At 38.8% G+C, this 21727-nt stretch overlaps 1 protein-coding gene across 2 annotated transcripts in view; it reads right to left on the bottom strand.

Annotated features, from left to right (window-relative positions):
• Positions 1 to 3188: 3188 nt before the first annotated feature.
• sh3d19 (SH3 domain containing 19) overlaps positions 3189 to 21727 on the bottom strand; it is a 143872-nt gene continuing 125333 nt past the window's right edge. The window contains exons 14-21 of one of the 2 annotated variants that reach the window (XM_048600927.1): positions 20668 to 20743; positions 18719 to 18849; positions 15767 to 15840; positions 12723 to 12946; positions 11250 to 11302; positions 10241 to 10391; positions 7752 to 7855; positions 3189 to 3993 (exon numbers count right to left, since the gene is read on the bottom strand). In XM_048600927.1, the coding sequence (XP_048456884.1) occupies positions 3874 to 3993; positions 7752 to 7855; positions 10241 to 10391; positions 11250 to 11302; positions 12723 to 12946; positions 15767 to 15840; positions 18719 to 18849; positions 20668 to 20743 (933 nt within the window). In that variant the 3' untranslated portion in view covers positions 3189 to 3873. Of the gene's footprint in view, positions 3994 to 7751; positions 7856 to 10204; positions 10392 to 11249; positions 11303 to 12722; positions 12947 to 15766; positions 15841 to 18718; positions 18850 to 20667; positions 20744 to 21727 lie in introns of both variants that reach the window. The other variant, XM_048600920.1, reaches the window with a different exon arrangement.

Raw genomic sequence — 21727 nt, 5'->3', positions numbered from 1 at the left:
CTCTGATGCTGCCTGGCCTGCTGTGCTCCTCCAGCTCCACACGTTGCTTTGACCTCTTGTCTATTCTTGCCAATGTTGTTGGTTCTAACATGAACCACAAAAAACTGGATCATCCTCCCTCCATAGAGTCACACAGCATGGAAACAGACTCTTTGGTCCAACCAGTCCATGCCAACCATGTTCCTAAATGAAACTAGTCCCACCTGTCTGCACTTGGCACATATCCCTCTGAATCTTTCCTATTCATGAACTTATCCAAATGTCTTTTAAACATTGTAACTGTACCCTCATCCACCACTTCCTCTGGCATTTCATTCTACACACAAACCACTCTCTGTTAAAAAGGGCATGAGGGACAACTTGTCTAATCTTTCTCCTGTCACCTTAAAAATGACACCTAGTTTTGAACTTACCCATCCTAAGGAAAAGACCCTCATCATTCATCTTATCTATGCTCCTCATGAATTTATAAATGTTATTAATGGTCACCCCTCAACCTCCCACTCTCCAGTGAAAAATGTCCTAGCCTTTCCAGTCTATTTTTATAACTCAAACCCTCAATTCCCAGCAACATGCTGGTAAATCTTTTCTGAATCTTCTCCAGTTTAATAATATCTTTCCTATAACAGGATGACCAGAACTGCACAGAGTACTCCAGAAGAGGCCTCATTGGCATCCTGTACAACCTCAACATGATGTCCTAACTTGTATACTCAAAGGTCTGAGTAACGAAGGCAAGTGTGCTAATTGCCTTCTTAAGCATCCTGTTTACCTGTGATGCAAATTTCAAAGAATTATGTACCTGAACCCCTAGGTCTCTCTGTTCTACAACACCACGCAGGACCCTACTATTAACTGTGTCAGTCCTGTCCTTGTTTGTCTTACCAAACTGCAATACCTCACATTTATCTAAATTAAACTCCATCTGCCACTCCTCAGCCCATTGTTCGAGATGTTTTGTAACCTTTGATAACCTTCTTCACTGTCCACTATACCATCAATTTTGGTGTCACCTGCAAACTTACTAACCATGCCTCCTCTATTCTCATCAAACCATCTATATAAATGGCAAACAAAGTGGATCCAAAACCAATCCCTGTGGAAAACTACTGGTCACAGGCCTCCAGTCGAAAAAGCAACCCTCCACCACCATCCTCTGTCTCCTACCATCTCCAATACCTTTTCAAAGTGGTTTGAGATGTCCCTCACCATGCACCAGGCAGACACTATACTAAGTGAGATTCGATCCTGTTTACCAAAGATACTATTGTTTCCCCATAATACAGAATTCCCTATAACTACATGTTATCCCTCCTCTTCACTTTGGACAACCTCCTGCTCACAGATGTTATCATTTATATTTTGATTGTCATTCAGGTAGTCTTTATTCCTTCTCGTCACAGTCAGCAAGTATGTTGGAAACATATTTCTGATTATTACTTACCTCTCTCTCCCTCAGCTAATGACTCAGTACTAAATGCTGGAAGCTACTTACATAACTTTGACAGCACAGAAAAAGGACAACGTGTCCATGGTGGTACATATGTTCACTAGAAGCTTCCACCCACTCTTCATCTAATCCCATTAACGTATGGGTCCATTCATTTCATCCTTGTGTTTATTCAGCTTACTCTTAAATTCGACTATTGGCAGTTGTCACAACTATCACCTGAAGTTCTTAGTTTGACTCCCTTTTCCCTTCTATATCTGGTCGTCCATGGTTCTGATCTCCCGTCAAGTGGGCACATCTCTCTCCCCTCCATCAAGTCTTGAGGACTTCTATCATGTCATCCCTCAATCTCCTTTCTTAAGGATTAAGTCCTGGCCTGTTCAATCTTTTCTGATGTGTACAACCTTTCAGTTCTACTATTATTCTATTAAATCCTTTTGCATCTTATCCAGTGCCATTAAAAAATGTTTTATAAATGAAGACCAAAACTGTTCACAACTGTCCAAATGTGATCTAGATACACAAAATCTCTCTGTACTTCAATTTTATCATTCTGTTAATGAATCCAAGTGCTTTTCTTTTCCGATGAACTTATTAACCTTCATTACCTTTAATTCTTTGTGTATCTGTGCCCCCAGTTTCCTCTGCTCCTCCACTCAAACTGGACACATTTTCCAATGAAAATATTTATTATTCTTCCCTGTAATACATTCCTTTAGTCTTCCTACTAATATGTTTCAATTCACACAAAGTTTATTTGCCAATTACATGGCTATCCTTCAAGTTTACTAATATATTTTATTGCAGTCGCTTGCCTATTAACCTCACATTTTGGCATTGTCCACAAATGTTCAATATTTTACTTCTGATTCTGATGTATACAGGGCTAACAACAGCAGTTCCAGCCCTGACGTTTGTGGAACATCACTAACTGCATTTTACCTTGTTACCCTCTCTGCTACTTGACATTCTGACCTAATGATGACCTCACAATTAAAGAGCTTTTGAAAAATACTTTCTTTGGATTAAATATTTCTCGTATATTGAATGCAACTGAAATTGATAGGATTTCTAGACAAAAACACATTTTGTTTGGTCGCAGAGTTTCGTTTACAGTGGAAGTTGGTAATGAAAAGTCCTGCCCACTAGATGGCAATGTATACTGCTAACAACAACTTGCACTACACTGCCAGAAAGTCGCATGTTTAGTTCTGTAATTTGAGCTCAGATATTGTGCAGGATTAATAATGCTGCATTTTATATAAATTAATAAGTTAAATCATGTAAGATAATGCTGAGTGCTGAGAAATAATGAGTTTCCTTGGAGGAGAGGAGAATGAAGGGGTACATGATTCAGATGTATAAAATTATGAGGGACATACACAGGGTGGACAGGAAGGAACTTTTCCCCTCAATTACTAGGGGACATACAATTAAGCTAAGGGATAGGAGGTTTAGAAGGGATGTGCAAAAAAATTTCTTTCACCCAGAGAGTGGTGGGAATTTGGAACACTCTACCTGTAATGGTGGTAGTTGCAAAAACCCTCATAACATTTTTGAAGTATTTAGATATGAACTTATGGTGCCAAGGCTATGGGCCAAGTGCTGGAAAATGAGATAAAAATAGTTGTTGCTTTTGACTGGTGCAGATTCAATGGGCTGAAGGGCCTTTTCTGTGCTATAGACCTCTACAATGCTGTAAGTTGATTATTCCCTAATTCAAAACGTTCTACATAAATGAAATAAATACTTTTTATTGAAAAGTTTATCACAAAGCAATGATGTTTTGAAATATTACCAGTAAGGAATCTACAAAAGAATAACTTGTTCCAGAATAACTTATTTAGTTATTGTTGAACGATATTACCACAGCAATACAATGAAACTCTGATCATTAAAAAAAGTTGCCTTCAAAAACAATGCAATCAAAAGATATACCTTGCAAATTTGAATTATTTATTGAGATTACATTAAAGTGTTTTTTGCAATTAGTATGCAAGTTAAAGGATGACAGCAAGAATGGGAAAACCAGCCCTTCTGATGTCAGTACGAGCACATGCAGGCAATGGATTTTCTTTTAATTGTCTTTTTAACATTTTGACTTTGTTCCTGATTCAGTACTGGAATCTGTTTTTCAACACTGACATGTAAATGTTTAACAGTAAAATTATAATCTTTTTGTTTAATCACGAAAATATGAATTCTGACCACTGACCCAGCTCCTGCTCCCAGATATTTACAGTGTGTCTCAGTTCACAGGTAATGGAATTTTTGATTCATTAGTTTTCCAACAGAGGCTATGTCTCCTTCAGTCTGTCATGCTCTGTGTAGTCCATGTATTTTATGAGCCTTGATACATATAATGATAAAGTTCAATTCTGCTCCATGCTCTATGCTCTTCCTCAACCTAAATTAAAGGTAGTTCATAACTGGTCTTGAAGAATCTGAACAAAGCTCCTTGGAAATATTCCCTCTTTCCCGTGTAGTTCTCCTTTCAGCCATTCAGCATCTAAAGATTCTAATATGGTTATTATGTCTCCAACCTGGAGGGGGAAAATGTTGCAGAATTTGGTTAATATTTATACATACAGGAATGCTGTTGCAAATTAATTATGCCTGAGCCTACATTTATACAATTAGAGGCAGAATCAGAGTCACGGTACGGTTAACTAATTTTGAAAAATAAGTTATTTCTGGCAATATTTTAATTTTTTAAAATTTTAATTCATGTTCCAGAAAGAATTAGTTTTATTACTTCATGGAATGTACCTATGGGCTGTAAAGTCAACATATATTACCCATTTCTAATTGGTCCTTTCCAACCAAAAATCAAGTTATATATAAATTGAAATAAATAATGTTTCTTGAAGGTTTATCAAAAGGCCATATTACTCAGAAATGTTATTAGCAAGGATTTCACCATTGAGGTACTGGATAACCTTCATTTTCTTGAACCCTGATGGTGTAGATCCACCAAGGTTGCTGCTGGGGAGGGAGTTCCAAGATTGTAACTCAACTGCGAAGAAACAGCAATACATTTCAACTCAGGATGGTCTGTGTATTGAAGGGGAACTTGCAAGTGGTGATGGTGCTCCCCTGTGCCTGTTGCATCATTTTTAGGTGGCAGAGGTCCAAGTTGTTAATTTTGTACTTCTGCAGTAGTGCTAGGATTGAGGAATTAAATGCAAGCTGGTGGATGGGGTGCCAATTAAAAGCCTGCTTTATCCTGGGTGGTGTCAAATTTCTTGAGTGTTTTTGAAAATGCACTCATCCAGGCATGTGGAGAGTATTCCATCCCACTGAAAACTTGTATCTTGAAGACGGCAGACAGATTTTGGGGAGTCGAGATGGGAGTTACTTGCTGCAAAGTTTACAGCTGTGACCTGCTCTTGTAGCCACAACATTTATATTGTCGGTCCACTGATGTTTCTAGTCAATGATAACCCTAGGATGTTGATGATGGAAGCTTAGGCAATAGTAATGTCATTTAATGTCAATGTCAAAACAAGATGATTCGATTCTTTCTTGTCAGAGAAGCTTATTACTTGGCCCTTGTGTGGCTACTTGTTAACTTGTTAGCCTAATCCCAAATGCATATTTTGCTGCATGTGGCAAGGAACCAGCATCATTAACTGAGGAACTGTGAATGGAATGGAGCTCTGACTATCAGGCAGTCTCTCTCTTGTTGGATACAAAGTCATGAAAAAAGCAGCTGAAGTCACTATCCTGAAGAACAATGTCCTGAGGTAGACTGACGGTGGCACCAGCTCCTGGAGAGTTGTTCCCCAAATTCTCGTTAACTTCAAATTTACTAAGGTCATGTCAAATGCTGTCTTGGTGCCAAGGACCCTCATTGTCACTTCACTTCTGGATTTCAAACCTGTTCTTCATGTTTGGGCCCAGTTTGTAATGAAGTCTGAAGCTGAGCATTCCTGACAAACCTGAACTGAGCATCAGACTGCAGGGTTATTGGTGAATGAATACCACTTGATAGAACTGCCAATAACCTTCCTAATCAGTTTTCTGCTGATAGAGTAAACTGATGGAGCAGTAATTTATTCTGTTTTTTGTTGACAGGTTGTACTTGGGAAGTCTTTCCACTTTGTTTGGAATAGACTGATGGCAAGTGTGGCTAGTTGTGGAACACAAGTCTTCAGCAATACAGCCCGGATGATGTGGGAGACCGGTGATGCATCTCCAATGCCTTCAACTGTATCTTGATGTTATTGGAAAGTCATTTAAAAATGGCTGAAGATTGCCATTGACGATCATGGAGAAAATTGAGCTAAACCATCCACTTGGTACTTCTTGGCTGATGATAGCTACAAACATTGAGGAAAATAAGAAATAGAAGCAAACATAGGCTATTCAGATCTTTGAACCTGCTCTGCAATTCAATGAGATTGTGATTGATCTTCTATTTTAACACTATTTTGCTACACTATGTGCATATCCCTTAATGTTTTTAAAGCATGGAGATCTATTGAGCTTTCACAGATCTGTGGGACAGAGAATTCCAAAGACTCACCACCCTCTGAAGACATTCTTCCTTTTCTCAGTCCTTACTGAAGACTGGGATGTTCCTGCTGTTGCCTTTTCTATTTTGTTGTTTAATTGTCCAGTACCCTTAATGTTTGAATGTGGCAGGACTGCAGAGGTTTGTTTGATCTGTTGGTTAAGAGATTGCTCAGCTCTGTCTGTAGCATGCTGCTCTGACTGTTTAGCATGCATGCACTCCCATGTATGTTTACACCAGGTTGGCATCTCTTTTTCAGTTACGCCTGGAACTGCTTTATTGCTCATGCTCCACTACACTCCTCGATGAACCATTCTTGCTTCCATGACTTCATGGTAATGGTGGAGTGGAAGATATGCCAGGCAATGAGATTACAGATCGTGATCAAATACAATTCTACTTCTGCAGATGGCTCACAGTGTCTCAGAAATGACCAGTCTTGACCCTCTAGACTGAGGGTGTTCAGCAGCCTATATCCTGTCCTATTTGCAGTTGTGGATATGAACAGATGAATCAGAAGTGGGAATAGGTCATTTGGTCCCGTTGAGTCTACTCCACCTTACAGTAAGATTGTGACTGATCTGAATGTGGTCTCCAATCCACATTCTTGCTCACTCCAACAACCGTGGACTCTTTTGTTGGTCAAGCATATATCCATTACTCATATCTTCATTGACCTACACCAAGTTCCTATTCCAATGAATTGAAGATGGCGTTATTTTTAAATCATATCCATAATAGCCATATCCCACCCTATCTCCATTATCTCCTCCAGTCACAACTCTCTCTTACATCCTGTTCTCTGATACGTCTCCTCTTCAAGTTCAAATTTCTGGCATATTTCTTAATGAATCTGGGCATATATCAGTACTTGCTGAATGATGGTTTGAGATTGAAATCAACGTTCACATTGGACGTAATGGGAAAATGTTGAGATATAACCCAAATCTTTCTAGTGGGCTAAGTGACTATCATTTCTAATGAACGTTTTTGCTCTTTATAAAACAATGTCAAGTAATTGAATATAAACAAAAAGAGTATAGATTATGGTAATCTGTAATGAAAAATGAAAATGCTGTAAATATTCAGCAGGTCAGGCAGAATCTATGAAGAAAGAAAGTTAACTTTAATGGTACAGACAAATGTTGGAAATCTGAAATAAAAAAGCAAATCTGCAAAGGTCAGTATACTCATGTCAGAGGTAGCTAGACATGTTTGAACTGTTCTGAGAGATTGGAAAACTGTCAATCCTGACAGACAAAAAAAAATTAGAAGTTAGTGTTCTGATCGTCCAGTCTAAGTGCAATTAACCATTCATCGGATATAATCATGACATACAAGTAAAGAATGGAAAAGGCAGGTGGTTTCTCTGTCATGACACCAGGTCACAGACAGGACAGGGCTATGCTGTATTGAGATAGAAAGATGTTAGAAAGCAAACAAACAGAATCATTTAATTTTGCACGGTGTGTGCTGCAGCTTTGAAAACCACACCCAAAGCACGTCCACCCATTGCTACATGCAACACAGAAGAATGAATTTTTCAGAGAGGTTTCACTTGATTATGTCACATGCCATGATAAAATCCTGTTTTTCTGTGCCTGTTGAGAATACCATGTTTGTTCATTTGGATTGATGACACTCAACTTTCACTATTAAGAGATTGATGCACTGATCCTCATCAGAATTCAAAATCAAAAACATCAAGTTTTTTAAAATATGTTTTCAGGTAAGTTTGTACAATGTCAATGAAGAACTGGACAGATTTGATGTTACATTTCATACCTTTAAATTAAGCTCATCTGTTTTCTCCCCAGTAAAGTCATACAGCGCCTTGGCTTTTCCTCTTTTATTCCCCGAGGGTTGTTGTTTTAAGGTGTTTATTTTGTCTGAAATAAAAATAGTGTTGGATAAAACATTGAAGCTACAACTTGATTAGAAATTTGCAAATTAATGTATTATCTACTGTATACAACTACTTAGATAAATTGTTGATAGTCACTCCTCAATCACAGCTGCCCACTAAGTTGGCCATCTGTTTCCTGGAATTCACCAGGACTTGGTGAAATAAAATTGCGCAATTTACCCTTAAACATGATTTATGGTGCATCTGGATTCAACTCAGGCAGTTATCTAAAAGCTGGCTGAAGTCTCCCATTACCCTTGGAATGTGAACCCAATGACCCATGTGGACCTGACTCTGCACACAGAATGCAATAGGACATGATGGGCTAAATGTCACTTACTCTTAGTCATTGGCGGAAAACATAACCTAAGGTTGTCAAAGTGACAATAATAAAATGTAGTCCAAGATGGGATATGGAGAGACCAAGATTGTCTCTGAAAATACAAGAGTACTGACAGTTTAAAACAAATACTTCAAAGTGTTCCCTGCAATCAATTTCAATCTTGCATATTGTCTAAAAGTGGTTCCTTTCCTCTTATTAAAATCTTTATCACTTACCCATTTTGTTTTATAATTGTTCACAGGATGTGGGTATCACTGGCTAGGGCAACATTTATTGCCCATCCCTAATTGCCCACAGGGTGGGTTAAGTGTCAACCACATTCTATGGGTCTAGAGTCATATGTAGGCCAGACCAGGTAGGGGTGGCGGATTCCTTCCTGACAGTTTGTGGTGAACCAGATAGGTTTTTATGACATCTGGCAGCAGTTTTAATCATTAGACTCTTAACTCCAGGTTGAATTCAAATCCATCTGCCATGACAGGATTTAAACCCAGAACAGGTCCCTAGAACATTATTAGGGTCTCTAACTGACAATTTTTCCATGCTACAATGTGAGCAGGTAACTTCAACCTGTGAACTGGAGCAAACATTGAGTACACAGCTGTAATGTGTGCATCATTTCTAAGTGATATGTTTCCTTTGCAAGGTCTGAAACATTCAAGAACCTATGTATTTTAGTTAAAGGAACCATTTGTTTTTGTGTAACTTGACTGTGACTGCTGGTAACTGGAACTAAAATAGCAGACATGCACGAATTGTCCCAACATAAAAGTTATACAGTGCATGTATAAAAAATCAGTGCATAATTTTGGATATCTCTAAGGTAACACAATGCACATTTACAATGCAGCATAGTACATGCAATTAATGTAAAAGGACACATCAAGGGTCAAAATGACTACAAAACTAATGACAGAGTCCAATTCCAAAGTTTGCTTTTTATACACTTTGAAAGAATGTGGCTATTTCTCTTTAAAGCACTCTATGTCAAAAGCCAAGCAAACTTAAAATATAAAACGCTCTGGCTTCAAACTCATAGCCACTTCACTTCAAAATACTCTGACATTTGTCCTACAGTAAAGTAAGCCATGAAAGTGAATCTTCTCCACCTGAGAGTTTATATTAATCTGGGGCCATATGGTAAATCTCATCCAGAAATGCTGCTACAAATAAAAGGCCCACAAAGTGCGACACCACTGCCTTACACTGACAACTACTGAAGAAATGATATCTTAAGACATTGCTTAAACATTACAGGTGACTAAACTACAACTAATTGTTGAAGAATAAAATCAATCCTACACCTGCCCAGTTTTCATGCACAATACTTTCTCATTTTGCTTTCCATCCATTTTTCTCCAATTTCTTGCTTTCCAAGGATAGCTCTGACCCATGACAGAGGATTTGGAGGGTGGGGGGGGGGGGGGGGGGCGGTGGTGGTGACAATTTGTCCCTAGCTTGTTTGTCATTCACACCAGGTATATGGATCAGGGCAGCAACAATTCTCCCCAGTGTTCAACACTTCCCTTGTTCTTCCTACATCCTTACCAAGTTCTCCATTTCTTCATCAAGTAGATAATACCTCATCAATAAATGAGATGTCACATAAAGAGCCTTTCATCTGATTCTCATGCATTTCATTGGCTGATTTTTCCTAATTCAATGAACATGCCACACCTTTGAATTCCAGCTCCTTGACATGAATCCTAACATTTCACAAGTCTTTAAATTTGATTTGTACTGTTCACTAGCTTTCATGTACATGGGCCCCTAAATCTCTCTTCTGCTGTTCAGCTCCCAGCTTCTCATCATATAAGGACGTCCTTTTTGTATTAGAAAACAATACCTTCAGTCAAAGGTTGTAAGAATTGTGTTTTCCTTTTATTAAAAAAAAGCTTTAAAGCTTTCAAATTCAAGGAATTAAAAAAAAGCAATAGATATTTTCTTCAATTGCTGTGCTGTAGATTTCAGTCTTCACAATGATGGTACCTGGGCAGATTTGAACAAACACAGTTGGGAACATGCCTTCACGCCCATTCAGTTTCCCTCTGCACCATTCAGAGTCCAACTGCTCTGTGATAAGGATCCGATCCCCACGTTTAAATGGCAAATCGTCAGGAGCTTCTGCTTTGAAATCATAAAGTGCTTCACACCACTGTGAGTTTGAGTGTTCGACCTAGGAGTTCAAAGAAAACCAGTCAGTTTGTTTCAGCAACAGGAGAAACAATGCACACATTTAATTCATTAAAAGATGATTGTGGTAAATGTCTAATGTGAGCAATGCATGAAAAGTAATTTTATTGAATGCAGATAGAGCAGAGAGTCCTGCATGGCAAAAAGACCTCAAGAACTTGGCAACTACATATCCATTCATTTATCCACAAGTTGCAGAGGTCAATACAAGTTTTAATATTCAAATTTTTAAATAATCTTCTCATGGGGTGTGGGTATCACTGGTTGGTCAGCATTTATTGCCAGTCCCTAGTTGCCCTATACTGTTAAGGAGGGAACGCCAGGATTTGACCTGTAACCCTGAAGGAACAGTGATATAATTCCAAGTCAGGATGGTGAGTGACTTGGAGGCAAATTTGCAAGTGGTGGTCTTCACATGTATCTGCTGCCCTTGTCTTCCGGATGGAAGTGGTCCTGGATTTGTAAGGTGATGTCTAAGGATCTTTGGTAAATAAGGAAATTCAACTATCCCTTTTACCACAGGTCAGTGTGCTCCTTGGGAGGACAGATAGGAAGCACATTTACAATGCTGATCTGTTAGCAGCTGCTTCAGGAGAGACAACATTGGCCCAGACTCATTTCATATTTTGCCTTACTCCCTTTGTACAAGTGTAACGGCATTTCTCAGAAAACTAATAAGTTGCATGCATTTTAACATATCTAATATATTTCATATAAGTTTAAGGCACAGAATAAATACGAAGTTTAACTCTGAGGGATAGAAGGGTATGACTGATATTTATATCCCCTTGTTCATAATTGTATGCAAGGTGACAACACTTTGATTGAAAAGTACTCCTACCTGACTGTTTAACGAGGTCTCCATTGCTTTGCCACTTTCTAATATGTCAGAATCTGAGGAAAGATTCAATACACTTGGTTCTTAAAAAAATTTATGGCTCCAACTCAAGTTACCAAACTGCATAAGACTACTATAAAACAAGACCATCAAAAACACTTGTGACATTTACATAGAACATAGGACAGTACAGCACAGTACAGGCCCTTTGGCCCACGATGTTGTGCCAACCTATTATCCTACTCTAAGATCAAAACTAACCTGCAAACCCTTCATTTTACTATCATCCATGTGCCTATCCAAGAGCCGCTTAAATGTGCCTTAGAATGTCCCTAGAAAAACCTTAGAGTTCATTCTTCTTCATTTTGATGTTCATTCATTTCAATTTGTGCCATCAACTAATCAAGCTTGTTACAAATGCTGTGTCTGTTTGGATAAAGAGCCTTAAGATATGACTTTTTACCATTATTACTTTTTCTGCTCTAAATTGTGCTACACTTTTCTCTGTATATTTTCTACCCCTTCCAAAGTGACAATTTGATTATTATTCGCCTCTTTACTACCCTGCACTTCTGCTCTGCAATTTCTTTTTGATTTTTTTTAAAACTTAATGATAGGATAAAAAAAAGTGATGGATTTTTGTTGTTGTTGTTGTTGTATGCAATGTAAACTGCAAGCCAGCATTATGAAAATGATAACATTTAAACAGCAGAGTGTTCTCAGAGTTTGCTAGATTTGACTGTCTCAAAAGATTAGTTACATTTGATTCTGCCTGACTTTCAATTCATAATTCACAACAGTTTGGGCAGAATCAATGAAACGGACTTTAAAGTTGACAGGCAGAGAGATTGACAGGCAGAGAATGTGTGTGTGCATGTGTGAGTGCGACAGTGTGCGTCTGTGAGAGACAGTGTTCATGTGACAGTGTGTATGTGAATGTGACAATGTGAGCGTGTGTGTGCGTGTGTGACTGTGTGCGTGTGTGACTGCATGTGTGTGTGAGACTGTGAATGAGAGAGGGGGAGAGAGAGAGAGCAGACTCCATGTCAGACAGGATTTATGTTAGCTCTGCTTGAATTATGCCTGTGTGCGAGCGCTGAAGTGCTATTTTCAAGACTCAGGAAAGAATAGTCTGAAGAAAGGAAGGTGAGAACTTGAGCAGTCTTTGGGATAGACCATGACTGCAGCTTCTGAGGGAGTTTCAAGGCTTTTCTTAAAAAAAGGATATTGAATTGGTTCTAGTACTAAACCAGATACAGTCTAGAACCTATAATAATTGGCCATATCATTACTCTCAATACATGTAATATTGGACCAGTGTAGGAGTGAACTTAAAAAGGAGACAGTGCATTGCATTTGGATTTTGAAGTTTTTGTTGTTTACTGTGATTTAAAAGTTTATTGGCCCTGGTCTTTCATTTCAAGGAAAATATGACACTTCATGTTTCTCACTCATTCAAAAGAAAAGTTCACTCACGTGGAGACAGAGGTGAATTTTGTACAGCCTGCTGCTCAGGAATTGGTAGATCCTCAATAATCTCAACAAAATTTAAAGGGAAAGTTCCAGAGCAGCCTTTCAGTTGTCCCCGAGCCCATTCTTCACACACGTACTCTTTCAGTGCAATGACATCCCCTTCAAAGAAAGTGAGTTCATCAGCCTGGTCTCCTTCATAGTCGAATCGAGCCACACATCGAGGCCCCCTGTATAAGAAGTGGTAGGTCAGTAAGTATCTATATCCTACCATGGTGCATATTCAAATTTTATGTTGAGAATCCACTGACTTTGGATTGCAAGAGGTGGACAAGAGGAAGGCTGTACTTTCTTGGCACTAATGATTATTTTCCCTACTAGATTTTAGAGCAACATTCCCAGAACAAGATGTGGCCTTAAAGGGAAAAGATAAAAGTAGCCAATAGTGCCACAATGCCCCTGGTGGAACTTAGCTTCAAGTCAGATTAAATTAAACCACTACTAGTCTCAACTCTACATTCTGCTTTCCTCGGGCTGCTGTGGTCCCAAGTCACTTGTCTCTTGCTTCTCCTGTTATGTGAGGAAACTTGAAATCATCTAAAATTCTGCTACTTACATTCTAAGTCATGTCAAGTCCCATGAACCTATTATGTCCACTGACCTGAATGGATGATTGGTCAGAGCGAAGCAAGTTGGGGTGGGGGAAGCCAGTGTCCAGTGGCTGCAAAGTGGGGAGGGAGAAGACAGTGGCAACACAGTGCACACTGGAAAGAGGAAGAGAGGCTGTGAAGGGGACCCCGTCAACAAAAAGGAATATCAGGAGCCAGGAAACTTTGAAATTCTGGGTAATGAAACCGTTGCAAATTAATGTGCCTTTTATAAAGTGTGCGTGCCAGTTATTGAAAAAAAAACTTTCGTCCACAATGACTCTTACCAATTTTTATAGATGCACCACAGAAGCGACCTATCCAGATGCATCACAACTTGGTATGGCAACTGCTCTGCCCAAGACCACAAGAAATTAGACAGTAATGCCCAGCCCATCTCGAAAATCAGCCTTCCATCCATTGACTCCATCTATACTTCTTGCTGCCTCGTGAAAGCAGCCAACATGATCAAAGGTTCCTCCCACCCCAGTTAAGCTCTCTTCCATCCTCTTCCGTTTGGCAGAGGATACAAAAGTTTGAAAACATATACCAACAGATTCAAGAACAGCTTCTTCTCTACTGTTATCAAACTTTTGAACAGACTTCTCATAAATTAGATTTGATCTTTCTCTGTCGCTGTGACACTATGTTCTACATTCTGTTCTATTACCCTGATGTACTTATATAAAGGTATGGTTTGTCTGGTTAGCATGCAATGCAATACTTTTCACTGTATCTCAGTACATGTAACAATAATAAATTAAATCAAATCAAAATTGAATCAAACTTCTGCCAATTTAAATACAATGGTGTCTAGAAATTTTAAGTTTTCTGAGTGTGTTATGGTCTTATACTCAATGGAAGGTTGATAATTACAGTGCAAGTTAATTAATTCTTCAACGTCTGCTTCTGAGAATCTAAATGCCCCACACTTCAACACAAATACTACCAATAATGTGACTTATCTCACCTAACAAAGAGTTGGTGAGAATGTAAAGGTATCATCTAAAAACAAAATAGTAGCCCCTAAAAAACAATCTCTCAAGTGCAACATTTTGAAAGAGGGGCACTTGGAAAAACATATAATGTTGATACCTGGTGTGGATCAACAAACTGCATTTCTCATTGCAGCACAGGGAAACATTTTGCTCAAGTTTCTAAGACACAGGAAAAATGTTGCAATGACAGGATTCAGAGCATAAAGCCTTCTCATTAAGTAAACAAATAACAAAAGTAAAAGAAATAAGGCAAACAAAACTAGCACAAACTCCCTTCACAAATAATGTGTCACCTTCCTCTTTCTCTTTAAATCATTACATCCACATTTATCCCTGCCTGGCAACCTGGATGCAGTATCACAAATATTTATCAATGGCTGGATTATATCTTGTTTAAATGGTTAATTTTGCCATATAATAAGATGGTAAGGAAATTCCCAGAAATGGACATCTTGGATTAGAGATTGGAAGTGCTTTCTGCCCATATTGATGATACTTTATAGTCCAAATTTCACTCAAATAGATCTAAATAAATTTTGGGCTTTTTTTTAAAATATAAAACTTATCATCATGACAAAAAAAAAGTTTTCTTTCTCCAAAGGCCTGAAACCAGCGATTCTTTCATGTCAAGTTTTAGAAAAATCATTTGACTTCAGTGATATCACATTTGTGTTCACACAATTATCCTCACTAGAAATGGTCACTGGATAATAATGGGATACCAGGGCAATTCTGCTTGTTTATCTCCTTCCTGGCCCAGGTCTGTCAACAGCACAAATTAAAGACTGGAACTGGACCAATTGGTGTTCATCACTCAGTGCAAAATATATAATCCACTTCCTCTCTGATCATGTATTCTGGGACTATAGTTAGAGATAATGGTTTGTTTAAACCAGTTTTGGTTCAATCTGACCTCAGAAATTTAAGGACTTGGTATATGATTACATGGACTTCAGCATGATACAGATTGATCAAGTTGTACATATAAATATATGAGTTCAGTGATGTGATAATTATACATTCTATTGAATGGCTCAATTGTAATACTCATCTACATTCACTAAATCCAGATCAACACACATCATTCACACGGGCCTTGGCAGCATTAAACCCAATCCCAGTGTTAGCCCCACACTGCAGGGTGAATAACAGGAGTGCTCGTTTCAAAACTAGTTGAAAATTGAACTGTGATCTAAAACATAGTTCCATTAGAGACAAATAATGTAACTAATTGATATGAATGTAATAGGTCGCACTTGATTGAATGGAAAATAAAACAGTGATAAATAGAATATTTTCATAGTCGCAAAATCAGAAAATCATTCAATTCAAAGGGGAACTTGTGATCAAGGTTCACTTGAGAGACTGAATAATGTTTCAAGGTTCTTAGAATAGTTAGATTTACCTGAGAAGTGAAGCTGAGGTACATGCAACCTTTTTCATACTGCTCTCCTGAGACTCACCTTTCGGAAGGTCAACCTATCAAAGGGAAGTCAGTCAGATTAGAGCACTAATCATCTGCACTTTCAAAAAAATGCAACATTAACAATGGAAACTTTACAACATTTAATGGCTCCTCTATTGCAGAAGATTCCTTTCACTGATTTCCTCGTATGGGGAGTTCCCAATCTGAAGATTATTGTTAAGATAGATTCTTTAAGAGAGGAATAGAATACTGATGGAAAGTATAATCGATTTTCTTAACTGTTATGTAAAGCACTCCCATCCCTCCTAGCCAACCCTGTGTAAAACAAAACTCTTCTTGAACTGTTTCCAGGTCACTGAACTAGTACTGGGTCATAAGAAATAGGAGCAGGAGTAGGCCATTTAGTCCATTAAGCCTGTCTTGCCATTCTTTAAGATCATGGCTTCCTGCCCCGGCCTTAGCTCTGCTTTCATGACAATTCCTCTTAGCCCTCAATTTCTTGATATTTCAAAAAGTCTGCCTACTTCCTCTTTAAATACTTCCAGTGATGAAACTTCACAACTCTCTGGGGTAGAAAATTACAAACATTCACTCCTCTCTGGGAGAAGAGGTTTCTTTGCATCCCAGCTTTAAATGAGTGTCCCCTTATTTTGTAATTATGTCCCCTAGTTGTATACTCCCCCTCTAATGCAAACATCTTCTCACATCTACCCTGTCAAGACCCTCAGAATCTTGCATGTTTCAATAAGATCACCTCTCATTCTTCTAAACCCTAATGAGTAAAGGCCTAACCTGTTTAGCTGATCTTGATAAGTCAACACCGTCATTCCAGGAATCAGCCTAATGAATTTCTTTTGGATAAAGATTTTGATCCTGAATCCACGCTAATACATTACCCATACTGTGAGGCCCTAGCTTGCACAATAACTTTTATGTGGCATCTTATTGAATACTTTGAGAAATCCAAGTATCTATTATCTGTTCCCCTTTATCAACTCCAATGCTAGTGTGTCCTTCTTAAAAATGGGGAGCAAAACTGTACACAGTGTTCCAGATGCAGCCTCACCAACACTCAGTAGAGTTGTAACAAGACTTGCCTATTTTTAAACTCCAACGCCCTCAATTAAGGCCAAAGTTCCATTTGACTTAATTACTTGCTGCACCTTGCATGCCGATCTTTTGAGTTTCATGCATAAGAACACCCAGTTCCCACTGTGTTGCACATTTTCCAAGTCTCTCTCCATTTAATTAATCGGTAGGAAGAATCAAAAGGCAGACAAAGTACACAACCTCGCATTTTCCTGCATTAAACTCCATCTGCCAAGTTTTTTGCCAAATCACTCAACCTATCTCAATCCCTTTGCAGATTCCTCATGTCCTGAACAAACACGCCTCCTCACCTACTTTTGTATCAACAACAAATTTGGATGTATTACACACTTGCCCCTCCTCCAAGTCATTAATATAGATAGTAAATAATTGTAGTCCTAGGACTGATCCTTGTGGCACTCCACCAGTTAAGTCTTTCCAACCTGAAAAAGACTTATTAATCTTGACACTGTCTTCTGTGTGTTAACTGATCCTGAATCCATGCTAATACATTACTCCGATACTGTGAGCTGCTAGTTTGAGCAATAGTTTTTATGTGACATTGTACTGAATACTTTGGGAAATCCAAGTATATATTTACCAACTCCCCTTTATCAGCTCTGTTCATTGTATCCTCAAAGAACTCTGGCAAATTTGTCAAACATGTTTTCCCTTTCACAAGGTCTTGTTTCAGGAGGCTGTAGTTATCAACCGTACATAGCCATGGAAGTCCAAACCATATTAGCCTCTGGCATTCACACATTGGAACAGAGCATTGTATGGCAGTAACCTGTTCTGTGGGGGGATTGGCTCCTTCCAGTTGGATCTTAGTGCACTAGCATCAATACAGCTCAGGAGATCATTCAGCCCATGAAGTGCAAACCTACATTTTGTACAGCAATCCAGTCAATTGCATTCTTCTATTCTATTTCTGTAGTCCTGCAAGTTTATTTCAAGCATGTGCGTACCCAATTTCCTTGTGAAGTTATTGATAAACTCCACTTCCACCATCCTCATGGGCATCAATTCCACGTCATTACCACTTTCTAGGTAAAAGTTCAACTCACTCCCTTACTGCATTTTTGCAAAATCCTTAAACCTATTTCACCTAGTCTAGTCACAATTTTTCTTTGTCAATCTGTCATAATCCTGTGCACCTCAACCTGCTTTGTTCCAAGGGCAACAACTCTAGCTTCTCCATTCTCGTGGGTCTATCTTACCAGTGGAACAAGACAAATCCAGGTGTGCACCTGGGACATTGTGAGGGACGATTCCATAAGTATGACCGTCAAGCTGCTACTTGACTAGCCTGTGGGAAACCCCTCCTGAATTTGGTGCAAACCCATAGATAACAAGGAGGACTTTGCTGGGTTGACAAAGCTAGATTCGCCATTTTCACTGCTGGTGCCTAGTTCAATGCTGATTGGTCAGATCTTGTTTCATTCCTTTCTTCAGACTTTGCAGTGGTTTAATACAAGTGGTTTGCTGGGTCATTTCAAAGGTAGTTAAGAGTCAACCATATTGCTTGAATTGGTTGCCCTGCCAGCCTCAGAATATGAAGAAACCCAATGTTAATTTCAGAGGATTACTCCCCTCATGCACATAAATCACTTCCCCTTGGTTTGGAAGGTTCCCATTACTGTATGCATGTATCCATAAAAATATCTCTTGGAAGGATGCTCAAGACACAGGCAACAATTCCCATGGTATTGTACTTCAGTGTGAATTATCAGCTTCAGAAAGAGATGAAAAGAAAGGAACTGAAAACCAAGGAAGAGAAATCAAAGAAGCAGATTTATCAAATATCAAGATTAATATTGTTAATTGAGGTAAACAACTTACAATAACTTTGACGAAGTTTGCAGGAAAAATCCCAGTATGTCCCTTGCATTTTCCACTATACCAATCTTTGTCCAGTCTCTCTACCAAGAACACGGTATCTCCTGACTTTAGATTCAATTCATCATTTTGATCTGAAAAAACAAACTGGTCTGATCATTGTTTCATCTTGTGTCCAGCTCCCATACATGTGAAACACAGTCAGTCAATGTCTAAAGCAGGGCTCGCCAATACATCGATCATGAGTGACTGGTATCTTGCATTATGATTTGGAAAATAAACAATAGGTTACATGATTCAAGTCATTTGATTAATTTAAACGCCAGAAGCTAGTTACTAATTTGTCAGAGCCGACCACTGCCAACCCCAAACCCCAGGGCTGGCGATAAAGGATGGTCACCACCACTGGCAGTAGCAGCAGTGAGGGTACCAAGAGGAGGACCCATCAAGAAAGAATCTGGCTTGGTGTAGGAAGGGTGGAACCACCATCAGTACCAGAGGCTGGAGAAAGATCACCAAGGGAACCAGGCCGGGAGGGCAGGCCAGAAAATGGCCAACGTGCAGGTGCCAGGTGCTGAGCTACCCAGGGGCAGGAAGCTCAGATACAACTGAGAGGTGAGAGCAGTCCCAATCAAGGGTCTGGGAAACAGTGAAGCTGACAAGCCAGATGAAACAAACTGAGCTAGAAAAACAGCTAGTTTATCAGCTCTGACCCTTCATGCTTTGTTGCTAAAGTAATGTTGCAAGTTTGCCTCACAGCTAGCTAAATTATGGCAGGAAAAATAATCTACCCATGTTGACATGAATACAGAGGTGGGTTAATCAATGAAAAGATGAAAGGTGTACTACTTCCAAGAAGAGTGGCAGAACTATTGTTTGTTTACAAGTATGAATGACAAATATATTTGTTTAAACTGTAGCTCGTGAAACTTTTCAATCAGAAGTAGTTCTTATTAAGAAAAAGGTTGGCGACCCCTGCTATAAAGACTAATTGACAGTATGCACTCATTACACACAGACTTCATTTTTGAACATAAATTTTATAGGTACATTTAGTTTAGCTCACTTACAAAGTTCAAGATCCTACGTAAATTAAAACTAAAGTTTGGACAAGTTAACATAAATGTGGCAGTGGACAGATTATTTTTAATATATCTACTGGCTAATAAAGCAACATCATTATTTCAATATTTGATCCTTCAAACCAATACAGTCCCTTCAGTAAAACAGAAGCCAAGTACTGTGTTCCAGTGAAACAGGAAATAAGTAGCAGGAAACTAGAGGAGGTGCTATTGTGGCCCACTAGAAGTCACTTAAAGAGGTGCATGGGCATTGGTCCAGGAGTAGATGGTTCACATTATCGCTAGCCCATGGAAACCACAGTGGCTCAGGAGTGGTGGACAATCCAGCACTCACACATAAAAGAAGAGAAATGCAGGTCAGGTGTTCTCTGTGGGGGTTCTTACTAACTGTTAACGTGTTCTGCAAACCAGAAGGATATACTCAAGAAAAACAAAGTTAGATAGCAGATCTCATCTACAATCTGCTTTTAAGCAGGCTACAAAATGTACATAATACTCCATTAATGTTCCAAGCTGAAAACTGATGTATTCCCCTGCCCAAAAGCAGTTCCTTTTTGTTCCTTGTCTGACACATTCATAGCGTGAATATGGTGTAATTTTGAGAGAGCAGGTTCTTATCCAGCTGAATCATAAAAGGGTCTTACCCTGTACCTCAACGATTGTGTTACTGTAACAATTTTAGGAATTTATTCTCTTTGCACACAATCACATCAACTTTGCAATTATATAGGACCATTTAGCAAAACAAAAATAAATGCTACCTGAGCTATTTAACAGCTTATTAAAAGGGTCAAGATAATGACAGCTGTAATATTGCGTGGTGCATAAAAATTAGCTAAAATAATTTGATGAAGGCGCAGAATCTCTTACCTGCTGTGAAGTCATGCAGCACTATAGCATGGGGAACACGGTTTTCTCCAAGCTGCTGTTCAGAAGTGAAGGATTTCTATAAAAAAAACAGACAAAATTGAAATTCAGCCCATTAAATCTGTGTTCACTCTTCTGAAGAACAATCCAGTCAGTCAGTCCCATTCCCTTACTCTTTTTCCATATCCTGCAATTCTTTCTGTTTAAACTACTTACCTAATTGCTTTTTTGAAAGCTCCTTTTGAATCTATATCCCAGTACCCTATCAAATTCCAAATCCTAACCACTGGCTGTTTGAAATTTTCTCTTTATGCCATCTCTGATTCTTTTGCTAGTCACCTTCATTCCATTCCCTCTCATTAACATCCCTTCAGCCACTGAAAACAGTTTCTCTGTATTTGCTGTATCTAAACCCTTCATGGTTTTAAACATCTCTATCAAATCTAGTCTTCGCTGCTCTAAGGGAAATAACCTCAACTGTTCCAGTCTACCCATGCTATTGTAATTTCTCATCTTAATAAATCTCTTCTGCACACCCTCCAAAACCTTCACATTCTTCCTAAAGTGTAGTACACAGAATTGAATGCAAATAGCAGGTTTTCTTTCCATAAGGACACAAGATACAAGCTGGGGCCAAGCTACTGATTTATATATATTTTCAGCATAACAGCCTGGCTTTTGTACTCTATGCCTAAACTTACAAAGTGCAAGATCCCATCTAGTTCATTAAGGGAGGATTGTGGGTAATCCAAGATGGAGGATAGGGAAAATTTGCGGCTGTAAGAGCTGCTCCTTTTTTGAGGTTTTTTCAGTGTTGGAGCTGACTTCCTTTAATTCTAGGAGCAGTAAGTACTGTTTTATAAGCTGTTGCATTGTTTTGGAACTTTGGGAAAAAAAAATCAAAGCAACGGCACTTTTAAAAAGGAGGAAGGGAGACAAAAGGCAGTGACCACATGGTGGGAAGAGAATCAATGGAGAAAGAACTCTACACTGCTGTCTGACCCAGCAGTGAACCTTCACAGCTACTGCCTTTGCTGTTTGATTTCAAGTACCTCTGGACACC

The sequence above is a fragment of the Rhincodon typus genome, chromosome 1 (assembly GCF_021869965.1).
Source record: "Rhincodon typus isolate 14 chromosome 1, sRhiTyp1.1, whole genome shotgun sequence".
NCBI classification, from domain to species: Eukaryota; Metazoa; Chordata; class Chondrichthyes; order Orectolobiformes; family Rhincodontidae; genus Rhincodon; species Rhincodon typus.
Note: the sequence above shows the minus strand (reverse complement) of the source record. Positions and strands in the feature narration are given on the sequence as shown.